We start from the raw sequence: 23390 nt of genomic DNA on the forward strand, positions 1-23390 counted from the left end.
TTATATAGTAAAATTAGATGTGCATATGATAGCCAACCTTTACTTACTATCAGGCCAACTTTGGAAGATTTCGTGACCAACTTTACTACTCTAGCTAGAAAGGTCATCTCTGGGAACTTTAGGCATATATGTTTTATTATTTTGATATATAAATTAAAATAGGAAAAATTGTGATTTTACTTCTTAAGTGGCTAAGTTGTAGAGTAATTATGGGATTTGTCTCTACTTATTGGTCGTGTTTACTTCTCGCACCTAACTTATATAACTGATGTTACAAATTTCGTCATTTTTTTCTAACAAAACATTAGGGACGAAATTTGCAACGTAAGTTATAGTTTATGAATAAGAAGTGAGCACGACCAACAAGTAAGAACAAATCCTACAATTATCCTATAAGTTAGAGATGAATTGAAAAGTATCATGGACCATGGTTCATTATAAAGTATCATTGACTATAGTTCATTATTGTAATTATATATGTAGGTTCATTATAACAATACTATAAGTTTATTAAAATTACATTAATTTGTCTACTATCATTTACACAGATTTTTTTTTTTTTGTATAAATAAAACCAATGTTACAAAATACATTATTAAAAATGTCATATTGATATCTTTTGAATAATATATACACATATTAATATATTTTGAATATTAGTTGTTGATTGATAGACTTGCAATATTGATAAAATGAACTTGTAGAATTGCAAAAAAAAAGCCTACAATATTTTGAAAATGAATCTTTAGTATATTGAAAATGAACCTAATGTAATGACTTAATATAATCGCATATTAATTTAAAATATTAAAATAAAAATACAAATATGGGGTCATTTGAAATATCTTAATGAAATTTATATATATTAATTTTATTGGTACAAAAAAAAAAAAAAAAAAAACAATAGAATAAACTTAAGTTGAAAAAAAAAAGATTAAATTGCTTGAATTGGTTCATCTTGCAAGGTGTATCATGATCCATCGTGTAACAATCCCAACTATATTGGTGGGCTTTTGTACAAAATATAAATAAAAATGCATGTTTTGAAAAAAAAAAATAATAAAAAATCTTTAGGCTTGTATAATATAATTAGAATTATATATAAGAGAAAAGCATTTTGATTAGTTATACCTTTACAAATCTGGTAATATATTATTTTAAGTTTTTCTAAAAATGTAATAAGAAAATTTTTCCCTAACATTTCTTATCTTGTATTAATATTTTAACAAACATCTCAAATTGTAAGATATCTTATTGGACTAGATTTAGAGTTTGAATAAGTTATTAGTATTCTAATTTTAATATTACAAGTTGAATTCTTGTTAGTGGTATTTTAAGCATTTTATGATATCATATTATTAACAACTGATTTGATGTCTTCAAAAAAACAAAAACAAAAACATGTGATTTGACAATTACATCATGTGTCATGTATTTAGTCACATAAGCAAGCTTCATGCGTGGCAGTTTAACTAATACTGTTACTAATTTTACTTAATTGTTCTATTTTTAATAATACATAAGTTAAATTGACTAATTTTATAATTATTGATACTAAAGTAAACATTGTTTTTAATAATATCAAGAGTAATGAGCTTGTATTCATGGAAAGTACATTATTTGAATACTGAAAGTACATTATTTTGTATACTATCAAATTATGTACATTCAGTATATAAATAATGTACTTTTAGAATATTAAAAATATACATTGTATTCATAGAAAGTACATTATTTGAGTACCGGCCGAAAGTATATTATTTGAATATTGAAATAATGTATTTTTAGTATATTAAAAATGTACCTTTGTATTCATGGAAAATACATTATTTGAGTACTAAAAGTATACATATTTTTTGAAAAGATATTATTTGAGTACTGAAAATATATTATTTTGTATACTATCAAATAATATATACATTCAGTATTCAAATAATGTACTTTTAATATACACAACACTGTGTAGACCATGGTTAACATAAAAATTTGCCTTGCTTTAACTCATGTATGTGCTTTTTGCCGGCTCATCATGTAGATGAATTGCAATCATAATTGCGTGGACCACAGTCCAAAAACATATAAAGTACATTATTCTAACTCATAAAATACATTATCTTACTCCAAAATTTTCATTATTCTAACACATAAAATACATTACACATTATTCTAACTCATAAAATACATTATTCTAACATCACATAAAGTATATTATTCTAACTCATAATATATATTATCTTACCACAAAAATTTCATTATTCTAACACATATAAAGTATATTATTTTAACTCATAAAATATATTATCCCAGTTCATTATTCTAAGATGGTCCCGTTTTATAAGCGGAATTAGTCTTGACAAGACAAATTATGCCTAACATTGAATTAGTGTTCAACTTATACATTACCACTTATGTGATCTGCAACCACAAATTTTTATTTTTTTTTTTAAATCCTCGATAATTTTGACTACTGACAACTTTTTTTAGTGGTCAAAAAATTTGGTCACTTTGATAACAGCGTGAATCTAACTTTCCAACCACCGATAGTCTGCCGGGCGGAAGAGAACAAGGAACCAATCAAAATTCGTCCATCTAGAAATATCTAACAAATCAAAAGAAATTTAAACAAATTACTGGCAATTTTTTTTTTTTTAAATCACTCGAATTTTGAAGTGCAACGGATTTATAAAATGCAACAATAGTACAAGTAAAATACTAAAATGTATTTAAAGTACAAATAATAACTTAATATAGTGTAACAATACAAAGTACACACAAACAACAATATTAAGTGTATCTAACGTTATCATTAATTGTATCACTGTGGAAAGTAAATTACTTGTACTATATAGTATAAATTGTTGCACATTTAAGTAAAATATTACATGCACACTTGCACTTGTTACTCGCAATTTTAGCACATGTTACTTGCACTTCAAAGTCCAAGTTATTTACAAAAATGTCATCACATTTTTTAATTATATCTGATATGTTAATCTTTATAAATTGATGGTTCGGAGTAGTTCCTAATTCTCTCCTGGGAAGCAATTCTCACAGGAGTGCGCATATATATATGTGTGTGTGTGTGTGCGCGCGCGCCTTACGTCTGAAAAAACTAAATTAGGCGGATTAGATTATATATATATTTTTAAATGTAGTGGTATTTTTGTAATTATCACTAACTTTACTATGTAAATTTGAACACTAAAATCTATACTTCTCAACATTTTTCGGGTTTGCACATTTAATATTGACAATTGTAGTATTACACATTTAGTATTAAAAGTTTGCACTTGCAAAAATACGAAAGTGCATTGCAATTATGGTTTCGATTTTAGAGTTTATGACTGAGTTTTTGGTTTTATTTGGTTTAAGAGTTCACTTTTTACTGCATAGGGTCTAGCATTTACGGTTCAGATTTAAAATTTATTTTTTAATTGATTTTTAAAATTTATCCGGGTTTGCATATTTAGTTGTTAAGTGTTCAAGTTTGCAAAGTGGAGTTGGTGATAATTAATAAAATGCAACCGCATTTTTTTTAAATCTAATCAGATTCATCGAATTTTTACGGATGTAAGACTAAAATTGGTTCTTAATTTTTTTTTAGGGGTGTATTCTCATGGGATCATAAGTCATATATGGAAGGGTTTAGGTGGGAACTTCTAAAGTAAAAAGTGCAAACTAATATGATCAATCAATTTGGTTAGATCAATAATTGAGGATTCATGAAATCTACCCAAAATATGTATAGGGGATGGTTCAAGAGAGAATGTACTCCTATATAACTATTTAAAAAAAAAATCTCAATATAACTACGAATTTACATTGATTATTAGTATTTTTTTTTTTGGATCAGTAAGGAGGGGGACACCCAAAAAATCACATGTATCTGACGAAAGCTGCACCCATTTGATCATGCCGAATGAGTTCCTGAGCCTCATCTGGTGCTTCTGTTAAGGCTCGAAAACCCACCTGGTGAGTGAAGGCCTCCCTTGCTAAAAAATCTACAACCTTGTTACCCTCTCGAAGGACATGCACGAAACTTAACTCCTGCATTATTTCAGCTTCTCTCAAACATCTCCAGATGATATTACAGCCTGACTCTTGTTCACTAGCTTCTCCACGCAGAGCATCTATAAGCGTTTTGGAATCACTTTCAACTAGAAGCTTTGTCACCCCACACTCTCTAGCTATTCGGAGGCCATACAGGACCCCCAAGCTTCTGCCTCCATGACTTGGCATCTTCCGATGTAAGCGGTGAAACCCCCACACCAATTACCATGTTCATCCCTGATCAATCCCCCGCAACTCGCCGTGACGTCCCCCTTCCGACGGTCGTCGATGTTCAACTTGCGCCAACCAGCACTCGGCTTTTGCCAGCCAATCGACGTGGTCTCGGTTCGAGCTACAGTTTTCTCCGGGTGAATGCGGTTAGCAAACGCTGCTTTGACCTCCACATCATATCTCGTGAGCCAATCCAACTTATTTTTCAAAGTGGGAATCTGCCTGTTAAAAATCCATCATTCCTCCATTGCCAGATCCACCAAAGCCGAGTGGCAAATTGAGCCTGCCAATCGTCATTAAAATCTCAATATAACTACGAATTTACATTGATTATTAGTATTTAACATTTATTTTTTGCGCACCGTGTATTTAATATTATTAAATAATGATTGCACATGTATTAACATTTGAAATTTAAAAAGTGCATAAATATTATTGTATTACGTATTGTATTCAACTGAAAAAGTATAGATATTTAATATAAATGCTCGTAACATTTTTATAGTTTGTATAAATATTTTATCATCATTTATTTATTAATTGTCTAGTTTTATTTTTCGTTTTTTTATTAATGTACCCACAATAATATAATTATAATTATATTAGTAAAAGTAAACACAAAGATGCCTTCAGAAAGTTATGTACGTAAATCATGAAAAATCAACCGATATCCAAAATAACAATAAATTTGTGATAAAATGTCTGTTATTTTGCTTGTCACAAACCATTTGTTGACAGAATAAACACCGTCATTACAATACAATGCCTATGATTCCATAATGAAATTTGGGTTACGGTGCAAATGTAAATGCAGATGGATGTATGTATAGTAGCCTCACACTTATTCCCGGCCTCTATACAGGGACGGAGCCAGAAATTCGGTTGAGGGGGGCGAAACAGTACAGACGGATTCAGAAATTTTTTTCAGAAAAGGCGAAACATTAAAACAAAAGAGATAATTTAAAAATAAATAAATAAACTACCTAAGAAATATAATTGTAAATATTGTTGGATATGGACGAAAAATAAAACACATCGAAACTTTATAAAAATATTCATAACAAAATATGAAACATGATTAATAAAATAATTTGAATAGAAAACACATTATAAATTACACATCTTATTATAGAGTGTGTGTGTAATATTAAAAAAGCTATTAAAAAGAATTGTAAAACTATGTTGATAATTAATAGAACACATCGAAACTTTATAAAAATATTCATAACAAAATATGAAACATAATTAATAAAATAATTTGAATAGAAAACACATTATAAATTACACATCTTATTATAGAGTGTGTGTGTAATATTAAAAAAGCTATTAAAAAGAATTGTAAAATTATGTTGATGCTAAGATTGGAACCCTTAACCTCATTATTACTAAAGATATGCTCTACCACCCACTCTAACTCCCTTCTTGTTAATATTTTATAGTTTTTTTTATACAAATACTAAAACATGTACTATATATACATATATAAATACAAATACTATATATGGGGTGGGGGTGGGGGTGGGGTGAGGGGGGCAGCCGCCCCCCTGCCCCCCCTCTCCCTCCGTCCCTGCCTCTATATGCCGGCGGCCTGGCGAAGTCGTCTTCTACAACTTCCATTATATGTGTATTTTGTGACTCATCATATTCAGGTCTCCGGGCGGATTATGATCTATGAAAAGTAATGCAAAAACAAGGACATAAGATCATAAAAATAAAAATAGCAAAAATTTATTATTGTAAAGAAAATAATGAGCATTAAATATGAAATAATAAATTAATTAGCTTTAACCTCAATCCTACGCTTTAAAATTTTCTTTCCTGGTTCTCGAATTTGCATAGCAGCTTCAATAAGAGAAGGGTAACATCGCTCCAACTCAATTGACTGCAAGTGAAACGCAAGAAACCAAGGGATTTCTTCCAAACAACAGCATAACCTTAGAACTAGGCGCTCGAGACATTTGAAACAACTTAAATAAGTCCTCAACTGTTCGAGTTTTCTATCTTCGATGAGCAAGAATCTCAACTTATTGAATCCTCCTTTATCTACTTCCCATATGTTTCCATGGATAGCATTTTTCAGCTTTAGCACTTCAAGTTGGGGCAACATGCTAATTACAATTAAATCCCAACTACGAAGATTAGTCCCACTTAACCTTAACTTCTTCAATTGTAAAGGAAACATACATTGTTCTGATGGAAGGGTTATAGTGCAGCCAACAAAAACTGAAATTGTTAGCTTCTCAAGCTTTTCCAAATAGTCAATACTATCCAACATAAGGGGATTATTATTGCTGCAAGATCCAGCTCCATAAAAAATTTTCAGTTTTCTTAGGTCTGGAAAATTGCAATATGCTTCCTTTTCGTAAAGAGTTGAACTCGCCCAAGATAATGTTTGTAAATTCTTTCTATCGTCCATACGGAATGGAAGATCTAGGGCATATATATTACCAAGTTCAAGATGCCTCAACTGCGGTAAGTCCCAGATTTCACATGGCAGATGGATAGTATTTGCTCCAAGTTGTGATTCATTACTAGAAACAACAAGTGTTTGCAAATTCAGATTAGTTGACACTATACAGTCCAGACCCTCAAACCATTGTGTTACAGATAAGTATCTTAGAAAAACTAAATCTGATAAATGCATTGGCGCTCTTTGAAGGAATGAAGATGGAACAAAAGCCAACACTCTTAACAGCTTAAAAGATATAAACATTTCTGGTTCTCCATGAAAGAATAAGATGGAGCGAGAATTGTTTTCTCTAAAGAGCACATAATAGTCAAAATTATGTGAGTATAAACTTAGCCAACGACACGAATTTGCAAACACTTTAAATGGTACTCCTGTTGGCTGTTTCCTAATATTTAGTGCACAGAAAATACCCTCTTTCTGAGCTTCTCTTATGCAAAGCACTATGCATCCTACATGTCTTGATTTTTCCATTAGAACTTTGATTGTCTATTAAGAGAAAACTATTTAAAATAAGTTGTTCCAAATAAAAATAGGCCACATCTTCTAACACATCATGCGACAACCAACGCTTTACAAATCCCTCTGCAATCCATAACCTTATAAGCACTTTGACTTGGATTTTACTTCGCCTTGGGAAGACGGCAATATACAGAAATCAAACTTTCAAATGGTGTGGCAATTGATTGTAATGGTGAGTAAGTTCCCTACGATCTAGAGGTCCAAGTAACTCTAGTTCCTTTTCAACTTTCTTCCATTCCTTTAGAATGATATTGCATTTAGATAGACGTTCTGCAACTACAACAATTGATTGTGGTAGTCCATCACATTTCTCCAACACATCAACCCTAATTTTTTCAAATTTTGATGCCACACATCCCTTAAGAGAAAGGATATTGCAAAATAAATCCCAACATTCATTTGGACCTAGCAAAGTCATCTTATGAACATAATCATTTGGGCTAGGTTTGAAATACCCAGACTTTAAGTACTTAGATGTTAGCAATATGCAACTCCCATTTGTATCATCATGTGGAAAACATTCTTGGATATATTCACATTCTTAATTTCCAAAAATTATCCAAAACAATTAGATACCTCTGGCCTAACAAGCATTTGCGTACCTGTTGTGCTAGGCTTTTAAGACTGCAGCTTCCCTTTTCATCTTCATCCTGCTCTTCTTGAGTAATTGACCCAAGAAGGTCCCAAAGCAATCGGCTCTCGTCGAATTCTTGACGCATTGTAACCCAACCTCGTGCCTTGAAATGTGATGCAACTTGTGGATCTTCATAGAGATTTACAGCTAAAGTTGTCTTACCGATGCCCGCCATTTCAACGATTGAGATGACTTTAAGTTTATCATTTCGACTCAAAAGCCGGTCCTTTATCACTCCATAGTCATGCTGACGTCCCACCATCTTGTACTCCTCAAAAACTCTCTTGGTCTTAGACGAGGAGGAGGAGGAAGAAGCATGTTTTAACCGAGGAGGAGGTTGAAATTCACTGGCCACAAAAGATCGGTAGATGTTTCTGTTGACCAAACTTAACAACACTTGTGCATTATCTTCTGCTTGTTTCAAGATGTGGGAGATTTGGTTGGAAGCTTTTTCTCTGGACTCGGTGTTAAAGACATGAAGAAAGTTGCTTAGTTGTGTTTCAAAGTCATCTTCGAGTTGGAGTACTGCAAAGTCTCTGATTTTGGTTTCCAAATCTTTGATTGCAGCAGCAGCAACACCATCGCCAATTCTCCAGTTTTTTAAGAACAGGCCGGGAATCAAGAGTCGTAGAAAGAGAAAGAGAGGTTTTTCGGAGGTGAGGAGGAACCCTTTCCATCTCAAAATTTAGAGTTGCAATGAGAGAAGTCAAAGCAGCAGAAGCCATCTCGATCTCTCCGTTGTTTCTTGGATTCGATCTGTATGTATGTGAGTGCAACTTTAATTTGGCATTTTCAAAGTCAACTTTGCCATTTCATTCTTCCCAAATCATGGTAACTCAATAGAGATTACTCTCACACTGCTTGTGTGGTTAGTAAGACTCAATTCCTGATCATTCTTTTTAAACTTTACCTATGTGAGTATGTAACTAACTGAGCTGTCAATGCTGACAACTTTGCCATTTTATTCCCATGTGTGATGTGGCTATGATTAATACCCCATTTTTAATAATAAAATATATTATCAATTAACTGATGAGTTGTCTACGGCTAGTAGTTCTTATAATTGTTGAATAGCAATTTGAATTTTTTTTCTTTTCATATGACATTTACTAAGAGTATCACCATAAGCAGTTACATTTACAGGAAGAATGGTTATTTTTTTCTCAAAAAATTTATCCCACCAAAAAAAATTAAGAAATGAAATAACCGGTACACAGTGGGCGCGTTGAGGGTGGTCACCAACTGACGACCATCCTCTTTTATTTATTTTATATTTAATTTTGTTTTTTATATATATTCTGACAAAAAACTCTGACGGGGATACAGTGATGGGGTTGCTTTATTTAACTGCATTGTACTTGAATTGCATGTTTGGTACAATGGAATTATAATTCATTTACAATATAATTTTTGAGCTTGTAAAATTTTATAGTTTGCCAGGAGAGAATTGCAATTCCTCCTTTCATAGAATAAAAATTATATTCCTACCCCTCCCCTTAGGAATAGAAATTCCATGTCAATGGAAAAAAAACAAACCAAAAAAAAAAAAAACAAAAGAATGTGTAGACAATTTTGTTCTTGTTTTGTTAACCCTACACAAATCTTTATTATTACAAAGTATTATATAAGGACATTTTAGTTTTTATATCACTCATTCCCTTTCAATTCTTATATATCAAATACTATATTTGAAATTCTCAATAATTCTATTCCTGCCAACTAAACAATTGAACATAAATTCTTACTTTATTCACATTATTCCTTTCCCATGAAATGACAATTCATTTTCCCCTAATGTCATCTTTCTAACAATCTGCCCGATTAATGGTACCATTTTCAAAGTCAACGTTGCATTGCCATCTCAATTTTCTTATTTTTCTTTTGTTATTTTCCAGTTTCAGCAAATTTAATTGGTTTTAAACTTTAGGTAAACTCTGATTTTTAGTAACAATATTTTTCAATAGATTTTTAGTAAAAATCTAAACCAATTAAACCGGTTGAAACATGAAAAATCACAAAAGAAAAATATGAATAAACAAAAATGATCTTATTGGCTAAGACCTTGTGGTCAAATGGCACCAAAGTTAACTCTTATATGGGAGGTTGTGTGTTCGAGCCTTAGTAATAGAGTTAATAGCATTAAAAAAAAAAAAATCTCTTTTGATAATCCACCAACAACATAATATATATAACCCACTAACAAATGACTACAAAGCTCAAAATGAAAGTATTAGATTACATTCTTTAGATTATTATATTATTGAATAAGATTGAAATTATAATAATCATACAATTAGAACCCTAGCCTATAATATGTGACTGAAATACACACACACAAGCATTATTATATTACGTTATTGACTTATTGTAAAGAGAAGAGCAATAATAATATTAATAATAATATAATAATGATATAAAATTAAAAGCCATTGGCAGTTTTGCCTCCATCCACAGAGATGATTTGTCCAGTAATCCAAGAAGCAGCTGGTAAACACAAGTAGGCAACAAGTGATGAAACTTCATTAGGCTTTCCTGCCCTGCTTATTGGAGTTCTTTCTATTACGCCCTCTACCTCTCCTGCCTTAAAAGCTGTCTGCATGCAAAACAAACAACACTTTAATTCAGTAAATAATATAATTAACCATACAAATATTGTATATATTTAATACAGATATTCAATAATAAATTAATTTGTTACATTCACTGCAGCACTAAGTGGAGTCTCGATGATCCATGGAGCCACACCATTAACACGAATACCGTCTTTTGCCCACTCGCATGCTAAACTCTTTGTCACTTGATTTATTGCCCCTACATTATTCACATCGAAACACAAACAATATAATAGTACTACGTACTAGTAAATATCACACATTGCATGATTAAATACATATCTATTTTGCCAATTACCATGTACTGTGATGGCATCTCGGTTACCATTCTAAATAGATACGGTCGTAGGTATGATTCTTAACAAAATAGTATCTATTCTATACTTTCTGGGATGCCGTCACAGTACATGGTAGTAAATGAGCTGATTGATGAATTACCTTTGGATCCAGAGTAGAGAGAATTAAAAGGCACGGCCAAAAGCCCAGCAACAGAAGAGATAAATACAATGCTTCCATGTCCGGTTGCCTTTAGAAGAGGGTGTGAAAGTTGAGAAAGGTGGTAGGATGCCTCAAAATTAGTATTCATTATCACTGAGTAATCCTCATCACTGAAATCTGTAGCTTGCTTTGTAATAGTTGTTCCAGCATTATTCACCTAATAAAGTAAAACCAAAACGCACCCACTATTTCAAACATGTGTAATAACACGCAAATTATATTACACAAGATCAGAGAGATAAATCGCGCTAGAAATTAAAGACCCATGCGACGAATTTAATTAGTTAAAAAGGTATTGACAAGAATCGTGATTTTTTATCTGGTACAAAAATTATATTCCACCCAATTGACCACCCCTTTTGACCTACTGCACTTAGATAAACTTACAAGAATGTGGAGCTTTCCATCAAAATAATCAGCAACTTTCTCCATTAGCTGTTGGCGTTGGGGTCTGGATGACAAATCACATACTGAACCCATTACTTTGTATCCTTTATTCTTCCATTCTTGAAAGCATTTATCGAGGTCCTCTTGTTTACGCGAACACGTATAAACGGTCGCCCCAAAACTTGCCAATTCTTCTACTATAGCATACCTGAATTGTGCACAAAAATTAAATTAGGAAAACCCCAAAAAAAATTGTATATATATACCAAAAATGAAATTAAAGCTTGAATTTTTATAATTATAGTATATATGTTAAATTACATCATACCCTATGCCTTTGGTGCCGCCGGTTACTAAGGCATTCATGCCCTTAAGTGACCACCTCCCATCTCCACTCTTATTTTCAATTTCTGCCATATGAATTGTACTCACTGAATATTTAGCTGGACGATTGTAATGTGATTAACTACGCATGCAGGGATACACACATATATATATAGTGACAAATTCACTGAACATGTGCCCACTAGTCTCTTTCAATGATATTATATATATATATACAAATTCATCGGCTCCCTTGATGCCTTTATCGTGTAATTATACATCAACTTTTTAATTTTACTTTTTATTTTTTGGAAGGAAAGAAGGGCGGCTTAGCTCTAAATAGAAAAACTAATCAAAAGACTAATCTCCTCGAGTGTAAGGAATTCCAGTTTGATTCCGTTGAAGCCACTCAACAAGCTCTCCCGACGGGCTGGACGGAAACAACATCAGATCCCACTCATTGTCACAGTTTTTGGCCATCCAATTAGCAACAAAATTTTGTTCGTGAAGAACGTGGCAGCATTTCGCTAACCAGTTCTTAACTAAAATATTACAGATGCTAGAGATGCAAGATGTATATACTTTTTTTTGAAGTGGGAGTCTTATTAACTACTTTTGCGGTCTTATTTTTTATGTATAATTCACTTCACAAGACTTGACTAAAATTATTTAAAATTCAATTTGCTTTCATAATATTAAGTTTAGCATCAGTATATATGCTAGATTGCTAGGAATAGTTATCTATAGATTTTGATTAAAAAAGAAATTCCAAATAAAATAAATTAAGTAGTTAATTTAAAATATGTTGACAATTATAAACATCATTGAATTACAAGTTTGAAAATGGCATGTAACAATAGCATAAAAAGTATATACATGCCATAATGAAATTGATCGAATACATAAAGAATGTATATATGATGATTGATGAGTATAAAAATATTTTTATTTAACATAATTGGTAAAAATAAAAATATATACATGGTATTATAAGTGTCACATATAGAGTTTGTATCAAAACGCCATCTATCAAGACTACCACTACATATAGAGTTTGTATCGCAATTGCAGTCTGCAGCTTACATTGAATTGTGCGAATATATTCTAGCACATGGTTCAATGTATCAATACCAACTGATAATATATTCAAAAAAATTGTTTCCTTGGTCGAATTAGTGTAGCATGAATATTTTTATACTAAAAGATCACAAGTTTAATTTTTACTCACATTTTCTTGATTGAGAATGTCACACTGAATTTTCTTATTGTAAATATAATTTGCAACACGTCATTGGATAGTCATTGTCGATTACATTATTCAAAAAAAATTATCAACAAATTCCAACATGATGGCCTATAAATTTGTCTCACGTCTTCATCTAGAAACCCGTCGAACATGATAATATATGTCTACTTATAACAAATTTTCAATAAATTTATAATTTTCAACCTTTATGAATATATGATAGCCAACCTTTATATACTTTTAAGCCATCTTTGGAATTTCGTGCGTCAAACTTAAACGAATGGCCATGCATGGAACCGTAGCCAAGTGCTTTACGTTATTTTGATATTTGCCCTTATTGTCTCTCTTGATGGGGATAAACAAATATTTTTTTGTACTCTTGATCAGGACCATAGTCCCTTTATATTTTCTAATTTAGCCTCTCATCAAGTTAGAAATAGTCCGTGTTATTTATGGTATCTTCTACACAATAATTTTTACAATTTATTTCATTTTTTTGTCCTAGATTTATAGGTGTCAATTCATTTTTAGTTATTTTATTTTCGAGTTAATATCCAAAATCGTCCTCGACTATAGTGGTTTTTCTCAATTTCGTCCTAAACGACTTTGGTGACCTAATATCGTCCCAGACTTTTGTGTTTCGCTCAATTTAGTCCTCCATTTGTTATTCCGTCAAATTGGTGTTAAATTAAGGGACAATTCAGTAATGTTAATATTGATCTCTCTTTACTTTCAACTTGTGAAGTGCAAAATTCCTCTTTCTTGTACAAATTACACCCAGATTTACTCCCGGACCTGCAAATCAAATTTTATATTCGCAGTTTTAGGATTAATTCTGGAGTAATTCGTAAAAAAAAAAAAAAAAAGGGATTTCTCCGCAGTTCACATGTCTATGAGTAAAGAGATGCCAATATTAAAATTACTGAATTGTCTATTTATTTAACACCAAATGGACAGAATAACAAATGAGGGACTAAATTGAGCAAAAATACAAAAATCTGGGACTAAATTGAGCGAAACACAAAAGTCTGGGACGATATTAGGTCACCAAAGTCGTTTAGGACGAAATTGAGAAAAACCACTATAGTTGAGGACGATTTTGGGTATTAACTCTTTTATTTTCTAAATATTCTCCTTTGGTCCTAGTATTATTATGGTATGATCATTTTTGGTCCCCTATCAATAAAATCGTTTAAATTACGTTAAATACAATGATATTTTGATCTATTCAGTTCTAAGTGTTAAGCTCTTTTTTCTTTTTTGGTCTTAAATTTATATGTGTCTGGCATTCCACTTTTAGTCCTTTTAAAAAAAAAATCTTTGTTAATCCTAACATTTTTGTGACATTACCATTTTTTGTCTTCCGTCAACAAATATATTTAAACGACATTAAAAATATTTAGAATTTATTGCATTTTTTGTCCTAGATTCATATGTGTCAATTCACTCTTAGTAATTTATTTTTCAAAACATTCTTCTTTGGTTCTAGTATTATTATGGTATGACCGTTGTTGGTCCGCTATCAACAAAATTGTTTAAATGACGTTAAATATAATGATATTTTGGTCTATTTAGTTCTAAGTGTTAACCCCTTTTTTTTGTCGTAAATTTATATGTGCGTGACATTTCACTTTTAATCATTTTTAAAAAAAAAATCTCTGTTAATCCTAACATTTTTGTGACATTACCATTTTTTGTCCTCCATCAATAAATATATTTAAACGACATTAAAAAATATTAACCACCCAAAATTCTCCTTACCTTTTCTCTTCAAAATGTTAAACTAAATGGTTTCATTTTTTTAAAACTAAAACCAAAAAACCGAACTGAAGACAGAAACGTCCACCCTTACTAATTACTGTTCCTATAAAATTTACGAAACTATTTTACCATTTTTTTCTATTTTTCTTAAATAGTACTCCGTAATATATACGGAGTATTTGATATCAACAATGTATATGCCTCAGCTCCTCTATTGCACTTTACTTCCACAAAAAGCAAAAATACACATCAGATTTAGTCAGGGTTGTCAACGTGGCAGTATTCAGTACCCCACGCGTGACACGTGTGACAGCTGGGCCCACATATCCATTGTCGGACCAAACACAAAAGGTGTCAGCTCTCTAGTCAACCTCGCTATTATCCGCCACCGGAGACGATGGAGAAGCTGAAGGAGATGAGATCGGAGTCGTTGACTTTGGTCCTGGTCAACTTCGCCGGAATAATGGAGCGCGCCGACGAGTCCTTGCTGCCGGGAGTGTACAAGGAGGTCGGAGCGGCCCTGCATACCGATCCCACCGGATTGGGCTCCCTCACACTCTTCAGATCCATAGTCCAATCCGCTTGCTACCCGCTCGCCGCCTACCTCGCCGCCCGCCACAACCGGGCCACCGTCATCGCTCTCGGTTCTTTTCTATGGGCCGCCGCCACCTTTCTTGTCGCCATTTCCTCCACTTTCGCTGAGGTCAATCACCCTAAACCCCACTCTCTAATAGTTACAATTACGGAGTATAAGACATTGTCTCTATTTGTAAATGGTGCTTAGCTGATAGACTATTAATTAGAGAGTATAACTAGTTAATAACATTCTCTAATTGTAGGAATGTGTTTGTTAAATTAGTTGTTAGTTTGTTTGGTATAATTTCTTTCTTCAAAATGCTAATTGGAAAAGTTGTTTTAAGTAGTTTTTTGAATTTTAGTATTTTAGAGTTACAAAAAGTTAATTAATCAAACACTTAGGGTGTGTTTGGTTCGCACATGGCCACATGGGAATCGGAATTGGAATGGGTATCAAATACTTGGTAATGGTAAATGGTTTTGGTGGAAGTATTTTGCATTTTGGTAGTAGGGTGAAATGAAAATGATTAGACTAAGATGAATAATGGATGAAACCCTTATAAAATAAAGGAATGTGTTTTTCCATTAATGGAGTATTCCAAACCCATAGTAGTATTTTAAAAACCAGTCAACCAAACAATAACAATCACTTTCATACCCACCTGAGTGCTAAACCTGCCAACCAAACACACCCTTATATTAATTTTTTAACCAAGTCAAAGAGCTAATAGTGGTCAAATAAGTCAAAATTAACTTATAGGCTAATTATTTTACCAAACATGGTTATGAACATGTAATACTAGATTCTGAAAATCATTAAATGTTTTTTTCATAATTTTTTAGTTTTTTGCTTGGTCAAATATATATGTAGATACACCGTATAGTATAGCTTTATGAAGTGAGACATCAATTCAAGAACTGAATTGGGTGATTTAGTATGCTTTCTGTTAGGCGGAGGCGGCCAAGTCTATGCTGGTGGCCAGGGATTGTTGGGTGGAGACCGATAAAGGGCTTAAAAGGTCAATTTCAGCACCCAACTGTCTTGAAAAAGTGTGAAGATATAAAGAAATAAAGTTAAGTCTTCGCTACTAGCTATAACTTTTGGCGTAGTGGTACGGGTTTGATCCTAACTAGTGATTTTCAGAGCAGGACAAGTGACTGGTTGGTGTTGGGAGGGGTAATTGTTTGATCGGTGCTAGGAAATTGTTGGATGAAGGCCGGTAAAAGCCAAGTGGGGGGAATTGTTTGGGCGGAGGCTCCAGCACCAATGTTTCAAAAATGTGTGGCAGTATAAGGAAATAAAGTTGCGCCTTCAGTATTAGCTATAGCTTTTAGCGTAGTGGTAAGCGCTCTTATAAAGTTGTACCTTCGCTAAAGCTATAGTTTTTGGCGTAGTGATAAACACTTGATCCTAACACTTAGTTGTTTTATTACATGTTTAGACTAAAAGAATGGGCAGTACAGAGTGAGATTATAGATTTCCCACTGGAAAGCAGTAAGCTTTGTTCCAAGAACAGAGCGAGGAACAGTAGCACAGTTTTAATCACTTTCAGCTTTGACATCCTTAACTAGTGATATGATGATGCCTAGAATAAATGCTAATGTTCATGAAAGTACCTTCATAATTTCATATATTTATGTCGTTTAATAGGTTGCAATTTCTAGAGGTCTGAACGGGATAGGGCTTGCAATAGTAACACCAGCAATTCAATCTCTTGTTGCGGATTCGACAGACAGCAGCAACCGTGGCACGGCTTTTGGATGGCTACAGTTAACTGGCAACCTCGGTGCCATCATTGGTGGACTTTTATCGGTGTTAATAGCGGAGACGACATTCATGGGTATACCCGGGTGGAGAATTGCGTTCCATTTAGTCGGATTAATAAGTATCATTGTTGGTATTTTGGTGTGTCTGTTTGCGAATGATCCCCGCTTTTTTGACAGCGATGGAAACAAGAAAGATCAGCCTCCACATAAGCCGTTCTGGGCTGAAGTGATGGAACTGATTAGAGAAGCTAAAGCGGTTTTAAGAGTACCATCTTTTCAAATACTAGTTGCACAAGGGGTCTCGGGTTCGTTCCCCTGGTCAGCTTTGTCGTTTGCCCCGATGTGGTTGGAGCTTATCGGGTTCTCTCACAAGACAACGGCGCTAGTGTGGACTATGTTTAATGTTGCTGGATCCCTCGGAGGTTTGTTCGGAGGAAAGACGGGAGATATCCTCGCTAAACGCTTTCCAAATGCTGGAAGAATAATTCTTTCACAAATCAGCTCTGGCTCAGCCATCCCGTTGGCTGCAATTTTGCTGTTGGTTTTGCGTGATGATCCTAAAACCGCATCGACACATGGTTTAGTCTTCTTCATCATGGGATTTACCATTTCTTGGAATGGTCCAGCAACTAACAAGTACGCTTCCCATACCCTCATTAAACTATGTTGAGCATATAATATATATAAACATAAATGTGCAATTCAACTATCAGCTTAGGCTTTTAGTTGAGATGGAGCACATGTTTCAATTTGGTATCAGAGTCATGCCAAAGGTCATGGGTTCGCTTTTAGTTGAGATGGAGCACATGCTTCAATTTGCTAAATATTCACTCTTGGTATATGTACAGTCCAATATTTGCCGAGATAGTTCCTGAGAGAGCTCGAACAAGCATCTATGCCTTGGATAGATCTTTTGAATCGATTTTAGCATCCTTTGCTCCCCCGGTGGTTGGGGTTTTGGCGCAGCATTTCTATGGTTTCAAGCCAGTCCCAAAGGGATCGACGAACTCGCAGGAAATAGAAACAGATCGAGAGAATGCTGCATCGCTTGCCAAGGCGCTTTACACTGCAATAGGTATCCCAATGGCGATATGTTGTTTCATCTATTCCTTTCTCTATTGTACATACCCGAGGGATAGGGAACGGGCTAGAATGGATGCGTTGATACAGTCCGAGATGGAGCACATCGAAGCAAGCTACGCTGATACAAGAGAAGAATATACTGAACTTCGTGTTTTAGAATCCGATGGGCTGCATATAAAAGAACAAACCGTGATTAGTTTAGATTATGAAGGAGACGAAAGCTTCGATTTTGACGAGAATGATGAGAAAAGGCTTCTTCCCCGTCAACTGGAGTCTTCGATATGATCTGATGGACTGAAGCAAATTTTATAGATCGCTTTCAACTACATTTATAGTCTGACATATATACATTACACGGTATATTGAAGCACAGTGATATCTATATGTTCAAATTCACGCTTGCTTGATCGGGCAATGAGGTCCGTTACTCTTCCTAAACTCTTTAGTTTCTCGTGTTTATATGTAAATTCATACTGTTTATGCTACAGAGGCCGAAAATATAGACTCGAAAAAATATATATATGACTATATACTATGCAAATTTCATAACGAGAAAGACTATAGTGACAATATATGCTTATCAGATTCTAACTATGCGAATTTCTTTTAATTTGTTCCTCGTGCTATGAATATTGATTTTATTCTGTTATGGCCAGGCAGAAATTTAGCTAAGAAACTATGGAAACTTGTCTTTCTTTCTCTCCAGAAAATCCTAAGATACAGAAATCTTATGGTCCCTGGGAATCTTGTGGCTGTCGTGTTCACATTTGTGTCTTATTGGTACATTTTTTGAATTTTGTGTTGAACTTCTTCAGTCTTAATAGTGTTATATCAATTACCCTTTTGTACTATGCATTGTGTTGCTTATGAGCTAACGGCTGCTTAACCGAACGAGAAAGAAAACAAGAACATCATCTGATGAGTTTTGATGTTTTGTGCACAAACGTTGTTGTGTTTCCCAGTTTGTCTCATCTCAACCTCTTCAGTTGTGATGTTTTAAAACATTTACTAACTGTTTTCGGGATAGAATTTCAAAAGTGGTCATTTAGATCGTTTACACTAGTGTCAAGCACCTTCTACTCAGATGACATGTAGTGGCCTCGTCTCCGTGGAGGCATTGTTGACTCTGTGTGTTTTATTAGGTTGAGAAAGTATGTTTGAACAGATACTACAACGTAATAGAATCAGTAGCATTAAAAAAAAAAAAAAAGATTGTTTACACTAATGGTATTCTCGTGTTCAAATTACATTTTTGTTCTCTGAGTTGTGTAGCAATAGTTATCCACTATCAAAAATATAGTCTTCAGTTGTGTCACGATATTGAAGTTATCGTGCGGGTAAAATTGTACTTCTTTTATATGTATTTTTGACAAAATATAAATACGATTTTATAAAACACACAATATTATAACTGATAACACTATAGAATTTTGTGACTAAATATCTAAAGAAGGTACAAGTAATAATTATGGAGTATATGTTAGGTTGAGATCCATAAATTATAATGGACAACATATCTCCCTTTCAAAGGGTCATAGTCTAGCCTCATGAATCATGAAATGGATCCTTTATCATATGTAAGCTAACATGACCATAGCCTTAATGATACCCTTTAAAAAATAAGATGAGAATATTCATAGGCCATGTTCCACACAGTGCTGTGTGAATCATAACAAAAAATATATATTTTTTTAATATACTAAAAATATATTATTCGCGTATTGAATATATATTATACAAAATAATATATTTTCAATACTCAAATAATATACTTTACCTGAATACAATATACATTTTTAATATATTAAAATTACATTATTTATGTATTGAATGCACGATATTTACAATATAGTCCAATTGGTATGAAACTAATCAAACTACTATAGCTTTATCTCTTCAAAGATTCAATTTTAAATAAATAATAAATAAATAAAAAGCATCCAAAGAAACATCTATCCACCCATTGGTACCTTGGTCAGCCAACACATACATTATTTTTAGGAGGAATGACAAGCCAAATTATAGAATTCCACATTTTTGTGTTTTTGGTTTTGTCTTTATTATAACTTATATCTTATTAATTTATTATATATGTCATGTCTTAACGCGGATATTATATATATAGTCTGCATACATTGTTATTGAACTATTCATATTCATTCTTTTTTTTTTGGTAAGAACTATTCATATTCATTCTAGTATTATAGAATACATGCCCACTAGTATTGTATACTTAATTATACTTAGGGGGCGTTTGGTTCACGGAATCTTGAATTACCCCAGATAATAGGATTACCTCCAGGAAGGTAATGTGAGATGTTGGGAATGTAAGATTACCTTGTATGTTTGGTTTGGATGGTGTAATATAATATTACCTTGTTTGGTTCAAGGTTATATTTTAGGTTATATGGATCAATTTACAATAATGTCCTCAATTTTATATATATATATATATATATATATATATATATATATATATATATATATATATATATATATATATATAATGTGTGTGTATTTATTTATATGTATGAATGTATATCAATGCTTTTTTTTGAAAGTTACTGGCTCTATTACATTGTAGTATCAATGCTTAAATATTAAATATATATATATATATATATATAAATATACACATGTATATTTGATTATATAAACATATATTAATTTTATTATTATTATTATTATTATTATTATTATTATATAAGGATTAGTTAACAAGGGCAAAGTTGGAATAATTCAAGGTAATCTAAGATTACCTAAAAAAATGGGGGTAATCACATTACCTTGAAACATTACCGCCACGTCAGCTTTCAGGTAATATAACATTACCAGGTAATCTTATAACTTGAACCAAACAAGGTAATATAACATTACCAGATTCAGATTACCTAGGTAATCTAAGATGACCTGAACCAAACGCCCCCTTAAAGTTATCATTGATGCCTGGATGGCAATGGGGATTGGGGAGGGGTGGAGCACTGGAGCATATCCCCTGACCCAGCACCCACCCCTCTCATATATACGTATAGGTGCAAAATGAAATTCCTCATAGTAGCCACTTATATTACTCATATAATGCGAGAATTGTGGGATTAAGTCCTGACCATCGCAGTATGAAATTTTAGTTTTATTATGGTGGACTTTCTGTGAATACCAAAAAAGGTCGTTAAATCAGCATGACTTACTCATCATTTATCTATCAAGTTGTCAAGTTGGGGTGTGAAGACGTACACTTAGAACAAGAGATTTATATTACTTTTTTAAAAAATTGCAAGTACATAAATTCATTATCTTAAGTATAAAAATTTGATTCATAAAAATCAGTACTACATAAATTCAATACTATATGTACATAAATTAAATATTGTAAGTACATAGACTTTTAAAGCTACCAAATTTAATTAGTTCTTAAATATTGAATTATTTACAATATTATATTGTAATCCCCGGTTAACTTTTTCCTATGCGAATCGTTAACATTGAGGGTAAAATTGTAAGTTTTAACCATTGTGCAAATTGTTTCTCACACGTAGGAACTAAAATCCCTAATTTCCTTATTCTAATAGCCCTAAATCCCTAATTTCACCCTCGATATTAACCGTTTATACAGGAAAAATTTTACAGTGAATTACAATTGGAGATGATTCAATACTAATGACTAAATTTGGTAGTTTTAAAAATCAATGACTATAATTGAAAATGAGTGATAGTCAAATGACTAAATCCGAAACTAATTCTACCTACAATATTATTTGTATATACCTTAATTTTTATTTACTTGAGTATTATTTGTATGTACTTGGGTTTACCATGCAATGTAGATATTGGTTCATGATAAAATATACCCTATAATCATGGGTCCAAAGGGTTTTAATAAAGCTTAAGTGTAATCTTAAAAATGTTAATTATATCAAATATCGAAGAGATAATTTGTACGATCTTGAGTTCAAATCGAAAATACAAATGAGAAATACTACTCATAATCTCACATTATATTCTCAATCTTTACTTCCCCTCACAAAATTTTGATGTTGACATTTTTATTGAGTCTCACGGGATTAAAATAACTAATCATCAATTATTACATCAGAGAATAAAAGTGATTGAGTAAAAATAGAAAGTAAATGTAATAGAACTACAAGTGAAGTAGAGAATTGAAGTGTGATAGCATACATAAAGTCAACAACCTTGATCTAATCATGATTAAATAATTCACGAGTTGTCTGAATTTACGTAACGGCCATGATTGCAACCATATTTGTCAAAGATGCTAACGAGGATTGAATGTCTATAGCCTCAACTACTCAAGCATATCATGGCATGATGGGATAGGAGACTCCCATTCTCAAGTCATAGTAGATCTACCCTCCATGGACCAAAGGGAAATTAATAAGTAAATAAATAATAAATTGTATTTTAATAAAAGTACTCCAAGTTGATATTGGAACTTGGTACGTATACCAAAGTCAACAAATTCAACTTTGGTCTTTCACTCATAAAGCATTTATATTATGATTGCCAGATTATAGATCTTGGAATATATTTCTTTACATATGTTTTTATTTTATTCCGGACCGACAATCACTTTTTTAATTTGTATTAGAGATCTAACTGAACCCAAAAAACACACACACACATTTACAAAAAGAAAATTTATTTATAAAACAATAGAATTCTTCACATTTCAAATTCAAAATCATACGTTTTACCTCAAAAAAGAGCCAAAGTGTTTTAGCCGATATGATTTGAGTTGGAAAAGTGACAAATTCTTATCATTTTTTATCAAAATTTTGGTCATTGAGATTAAATGTGGCAAAAAAAATTCATGCACCAAAAGTGAAAAAAAAAAAAAAATACTTAATGACTCTATTTATGTTTTGTACAAATAAATTAATATATAAAAATATATCATTAAAATTTGTAATTGAAATATTTTAAATGATACATAATTGATACTTAAAAACATAAATCTATGTGTACATAAATTCAATACTTCTGTGTAATATTTATTTACATTAACCTTTGTTTTTACAAATATATAGAGTGAACATTATTAACCTACTACAAAATGAATGAAAATAGATAATAATATGATGTTCCTTTAGTTTAATATTGATGTACATTAAAGTCTAAGTTTATGGTCATATAGGACAAATATTATATAATAAATATAATAATGATAAATGCTTACTAAATATGGTTAACATGTAACAATATGAGCTTGGCAAA

General features: G+C 32.3%; 4 protein-coding genes and 1 pseudogene across 4 annotated transcripts; 1 reads left to right on the top strand and 4 right to left on the bottom strand.

Moving 5' to 3' along the window:
• Window positions 1–3876: 3876 nt before the first annotated feature.
• LOC109172476 lies at window positions 3877–4239 on the bottom strand. Its single transcript, XM_019321635.1, has one exon. The coding sequence runs from the start codon at window positions 4237–4239 to the stop codon at window positions 3877–3879; it is 363 nt and encodes a 120-aa protein (XP_019177180.1).
• Window positions 4240–5065: 826 nt separating this feature from the next.
• On the bottom strand, window positions 5066–6730 carry LOC109172592. The gene is made up of 3 exons (XM_019321775.1): window positions 6071–6730; window positions 5881–5950; window positions 5066–5139 (listed from the first exon to the last, which is right to left on the bottom strand). The coding sequence occupies exons 1-2, from the start codon at window positions 6695–6697 to the stop codon at window positions 5927–5929; spliced, it is 651 nt and encodes a 216-aa protein (XP_019177320.1). The 5' UTR covers window positions 6698–6730; the 3' UTR covers window positions 5066–5139; window positions 5881–5926.
• A 676-nt stretch (window positions 6731–7406) lies between these two features.
• LOC109172477 lies at window positions 7407–8864 on the bottom strand (annotated as a pseudogene).
• A 1356-nt stretch (window positions 8865–10220) lies between these two features.
• On the bottom strand, window positions 10221–11868 carry LOC109172591 (tropinone reductase homolog). The gene is made up of 5 exons (XM_019321774.1): window positions 11730–11868; window positions 11402–11609; window positions 10955–11171; window positions 10603–10715; window positions 10221–10497 (listed from the first exon to the last, which is right to left on the bottom strand). The coding sequence occupies exons 1-5, from the start codon at window positions 11816–11818 to the stop codon at window positions 10324–10326; spliced, it is 801 nt and encodes a 266-aa protein (XP_019177319.1). The 5' UTR covers window positions 11819–11868; the 3' UTR covers window positions 10221–10323.
• Window positions 11869–14936: 3068 nt separating this feature from the next.
• Window positions 14937–19092, top strand: LOC109172584. The gene is made up of 3 exons (XM_019321767.1): window positions 14937–15435; window positions 16960–17711; window positions 17924–19092. The coding sequence occupies exons 1-3, from the start codon at window positions 15130–15132 to the stop codon at window positions 18441–18443; spliced, it is 1578 nt and encodes a 525-aa protein (XP_019177312.1). The 5' UTR covers window positions 14937–15129; the 3' UTR covers window positions 18444–19092.
• Window positions 19093–23390: the final 4298 nt, after the last annotated feature.

Source organism: Ipomoea nil, unplaced genomic scaffold (assembly GCF_001879475.1).
Source record: "Ipomoea nil cultivar Tokyo-kokei standard unplaced genomic scaffold, Asagao_1.1 scaffold0418, whole genome shotgun sequence".
Classification (NCBI taxonomy): Eukaryota; Viridiplantae; Streptophyta; class Magnoliopsida; order Solanales; family Convolvulaceae; genus Ipomoea; species Ipomoea nil.